The following is a 4,704-nucleotide window of genomic DNA, read 5'->3' as shown; positions in this document are numbered from 1 at the left end:
ATCGTTTTTTGTCTTCTGTTTGGTTCACAGCCTTCAAGAAGGCTTAATCATCGTGTAAGTTTTGATAGATCAATAATATTATTTGATTTCTTTGATAACCCTAAAACTGTATCGAGTCAACGAGAAAACCACCGCTGTATAAGTTTTGAAACCGTAGATTGCTTTTCGAACCCCATATGTCTAGAGAAGTAAGCACAACCACTTATAACGCCAATGAGGGTTCCTTGACCAATATGCGAATTTCATCCGATGATGAAGAATATGAAGAAGTTGATGACGGTGACAACGATGAAGACTGCGGAGAAGAAGAAGAACAAGCTCTTGCGTTGTTAGGTTTTGTCAGTGACATGCCGCCGAAGCATGAATGGTCGCTTCTTCGCGATAGCAAAGCTGGAGGAACTCCTGTACTTTAACTCACATTCTGATTACTATTTTCTATACTACAATATTTGATACTATTAGTTTGTGAATGACTCTTTTATATGTATATATATATATTTGGTGATTTAGGCTTGGTTGAATCCAATCAACTTACCATATGGTAAATCATGTCTCTGTGACATCTGTGGTCAACCTCTTCGGTTCATGCTTCAGGTATTTCCAACATTTTTTGTACAACTTTAGTTTATTCTTTTGCGACTTTTGAGTTGTTGCTTAGGATATTGGCATGCATGCATGCATATATTTTATGGTGATTAGTTTATTGAAAACATTTTATGTGTTTCACTAAAGGAAACACATGTAACTTTGAAATGAGCAATCTTAAACTACTTATTTCATCTTAAGGTAAGCATGTAAGTATACACACTTTTGTTCATCTAAACCTTAAATGTAAACGAAAACACAATACTCAGGTCAGCTTCTTAAAAAAGCAAATCCGGAACCACAGTAATCATTTTAACAATAATTTATTTTGTAGCTTTATGTGCCTCTCGCTAAAAAGAAATCAATATATGATAGAATCTTATATGTATTCATGTGCACATCAATGTCATGCTTTCTTCAAGACCAACATGAACAACGGAAACACCACCCAGAAAAGGCCTCCAGGAGGTATTCTTAATTCATATGTTCCATACGAGATTGTTTTATTGTCTCTTACAATAATGCTACTTTTTTGTTATCAAGTATTAAGGTCTTCCGTTGTCAACTTCCTTGCCACACTCAGTTTTACTCCAGTGAACCACCTAAAAACAATGGCAGTGACAAGCCTTTAGCGGCAGCAGGTAGATAAATTTTGCTTTTCTTAATCTTCTGTAGTTCCATTTGGTTACCTAGACGATTACATAAGTTTGTAAGGGTATATATGAAATTAATCCTACTTAAAAATTTAGTTCCATGGTTTGTGTAGCTCCACTTTGTAGTTGGTGTGGTACATGGAAAGGGGATAAAGTTTGTAGCAACTGCAAAAGAGTACGTTACTGTTCCAAGGCGCACCAGGTTGTTACGGCACTGCTAATTTCGTTTATGTTACATTTTTGCTTTTATTTTAATCTGTTTGGTAACTTTGGTTATACATTCTTGTTATTTGTTTTTCTTTATGCAGGCCATTCACTGGAGTTCAACTCATAAAACACAGTGTAGATCAGCACAGCTTATGCTTCAGCCATCTAATTCTGGGTCCACCAACTCTTCAGAGGATATACAAACAGGCTAGTGTTCTTTCTCTTTATTGGTACATTCTTGCTTATATGTGATACTGAATTATTATGTGGCGAAGTGCTTATACCTGTTTCCGTAAGTAATAATCCCTTTATTCTCTGAAAGTTGCAACACTTTTCTTTCGGGGATTGTGGGATGTCTTTTGAAAGTTACAAACATTTTCCAAAATTTAATGTTAAACTTACGCGTTTGCCCATTAGTATGATAAAAAATAAACTGTTGATCTTGATTTGGGTTGACAATATCCCTTTCTTTCTCTTTATTGTAGGTATTTTAAGCATTTTTCTTAAACTTAAAAAGTCAAATGTTGTAATTTCCATAGGATAGGAGTATATGGTGGCAATTTTGACCCATATACTTATGAATGGATTTATTTGATCTTAAATGGATTGATAAAACAATACTAGCTTAAAGGGAAACATGTCAAATAGTTGTTCAAAGTCTTGTTTAATGCACACAAACTCCTTAGTTGTAATATATAGTTTTGTAACCATCTTTATGGCATAAAGTATTTATATAAAAAAAAACTTTAAGTCGTCAATGTTTATGCCAGTCAACCCAACCCGACCTGCTTTGACCTGTTACTCCTCCCTCCCGACGACCCGCCATCTTTTGAAGGAATACTGAATACTTCATTGGTAATAGTTATTCATATATTTTTTTTTTAATCTAAACAGTTGCGAGCAGTGCTGCCTGGCCAGAATATGAGATCATCGAGGCGGATGAATCTGAGTCCGAAAACATCAACGCATATGAATATGGAAATGCATTAGGTAGTGATAATGAGGTATAAACTGTTTCAATGAGTACTCTTATTATGAGCATATGATTTGCATTTTACAAAATTTCATTTTTTTGGTTAAAGGATGAAGGTGATGCAAAGAGTTGGGCATATTTCACCCAAAGAATAGCCCGGCACCCAGCACAAATATTAAGGTGACTGTGAAACCTTGTTTTAATTTACATCTTAACCAGTGGCGAAGCTTGAAAATTTCCATTGGGGGGTCGGAAGTCACCGGACCTAAAAATTCTATAGAAGAAAACTTTATTTTTATAAAACCGGGGGGTCGAAAACGTATATACCTAAAAAATTCTATATGAAACTTACATACATAACCCTACAGAGCGAAAAGTTCGGGGGGTCGGGCGCCCCTCCCGGCCCCTTGAAAGCTACGCCCATGATCTTAACATATGAATCGAAGATTGATATTTCGGAGGTTTTATGCATTAAAAATACATTTTGGACGATTTTCAATTTCATTGACTCCTTGATTTATTTTTACCCATTTGGCCTATTAGGGATGAACCATAACCCGAAGATAAATAAATGGGTCAAAGTGCTTGCTGTAATTGTATTACGATATAGTACGCTATGTAAATACCACTGTTTTGGAGCTAAGATGTTAGAGACATTCATGTCATTTGTAGAGAAGTGCAAGGGTTAAGAATCTTGAAATGAAAAGCAAACTTTTTACTTAAGATGGATATAGAATAATGGTTATACAAAAGAAAAATTGAGATGTCCCAATTGGGTTAATAATATTTGTTTGTTACTTTTGCAGGTATTGTAATGAGACTTCTAAACCATTATGGCCCATGTTAAGTGGGCGGCCATCAAAAGCTGATATACCTAAATGCAGTTCATGTGGCAGTGATCGGGCCTTTGAATTTCAGGTATTGTACCTCATTTTTTTCTTCACAAATGGCTTTTTTAGATGTGGTAAATTTGACCAATTTGCTTATGAATGGGTCAATTTGAGCCGCGTAATTAGCTTAAAGGCGAACGGGTTGAAAATCATCCCAATGTACATTTTCAATGCATACAATCTCTTGAAGTGATTTTTCAAATACTTTGATTATCATTGTTTTACTTATCTTAATTAACGCATCATTATTAGTAAGTTGGTATTATCATTATTATTATTAGGAATAATGGATCCCAGCTATTAGCCGTTGGCCAACAATGGTTCCAACTTCAAAAATAACATGTGGTGGTCCTACCTTTTCACATATTGTAAACCAATGGATCTTTAGTAACAAAACCTTAATTTCTTTTTGTCTCCTTATCCTTTTTTGGTTTAGTAAAGGTCCATTGGTTTACAATATGTTAAAAGGTGGGACTACCACTGGTTATTTTTAAAGTTGGGACCGTTGCCGGCCAACGGCTCATAGATGGGATTATCAAAATCCATTATTATTATTATTATTGATGTAACAAACTTTTATTCCATCACCTGGAAAAACTGTTGCCACGTCAACATTTGTGATCATTTATAGTAGATCAAATTTTAACAGAATAAAATTTTGTTACATCAAATGGTAAGTAATTAGGCAGTTAATAAGCTTACGAAAAGTCAAGAAAATGGACAAAAACTGCTTATGGGTCAACCTAAACCAACTTGATTGTTTTGACCCGTACTAAAACATGCCCCATTTCAACCCGTTGGCCAGGCCCTGCCTATTTACCCACATGTTGGTTTCTTACATTTAAAACTTCATATTAACAAGCATGACACTGGTGCAGATTTTGCCACAGTTACTTTACTTCTTTAAAGTTGAAAATGATTACAACTCACTTGATTGGGCAACCATTGTTGTGTATACATGTGAAGCTTCTTGTGATGGCAGTTTGTCATATGAAGAAGAATTCTCTTGGGTTCAGCTTACATCTCAATCAAGATAAACAGTACTCTTTTCTTATAAATAAGATCATATTATCTTAATTGTGATGTATGCTTTCTTTCTTATCTAATACGATATGATGAATTTGACTCTCCCTTCGTTGTTATTGTGGAATTTCTATTTTGATTAGGGCTGAAAACGAATTGAACCGTATGTATAGTTATTAATAGCATTTATGGCGGCCGCTATAGCGAATAGCGTGGCGGCATATGCCACCACAAGGTACATAGCGACCACATATCGACCATGTGAACGGTTTACGTACGAGATTTTGACAAATCTGCATCAAACAATTGTCATGTATTTTAAAATATATTCTTTAATATGATAACTTTAAATAAGATTTAATGGTTCATGACC

At 34.9% G+C, this 4,704-nt stretch overlaps 1 protein-coding gene across 1 annotated transcript; it reads left to right on the top strand.

Moving 5' to 3' along the window:
* LOC110936783 (programmed cell death protein 2) lies at window positions 1-4,497 on the top strand. The gene is made up of 10 exons (XM_022179182.2): window positions 1-404; window positions 511-594; window positions 920-1,053; window positions 1,129-1,226; window positions 1,352-1,440; window positions 1,547-1,652; window positions 2,340-2,449; window positions 2,528-2,598; window positions 3,225-3,336; window positions 4,187-4,497. Exons 1-10 carry the CDS (start codon window positions 177-179, stop codon window positions 4,343-4,345), a joined length of 1,191 nt encoding a protein of 396 aa, XP_022034874.1. The 5' UTR covers window positions 1-176; the 3' UTR covers window positions 4,346-4,497.
* The last annotated feature ends 207 nt before the right edge of the window (window positions 4,498-4,704 follow it).

Source organism: Helianthus annuus, chromosome 4 (genome assembly GCF_002127325.2).
Source record: "Helianthus annuus cultivar XRQ/B chromosome 4, HanXRQr2.0-SUNRISE, whole genome shotgun sequence".
In the NCBI taxonomy this organism is placed as follows: domain Eukaryota; kingdom Viridiplantae; phylum Streptophyta; class Magnoliopsida; order Asterales; family Asteraceae; genus Helianthus; species Helianthus annuus.
The sequence above is the reverse complement of the archived record's forward strand: the minus strand, read 5'-3'. Positions and strand labels throughout refer to the sequence as shown.

Excerpts from the sequence above, each read along its gene's own strand:
- LOC110936783 (XM_022179182.2), top strand. The coding sequence starts at position 177 with ATGTCTAGAGAAGTAAGCACAACCACTTATAACGCCAATGAGGGTTCC. Across the intron at positions 1,227-1,351 it reads CAAGCCTTTAGCGGCAGCAG|CTCCACTTTGTAGTTGGTGT; the intron begins GTAGATAAATTT and ends TGGTTTGTGTAG. Across the intron at positions 1,653-2,339 it reads TTCAGAGGATATACAAACAG|TTGCGAGCAGTGCTGCCTGG; the intron begins GCTAGTGTTCTT and ends TAATCTAAACAG.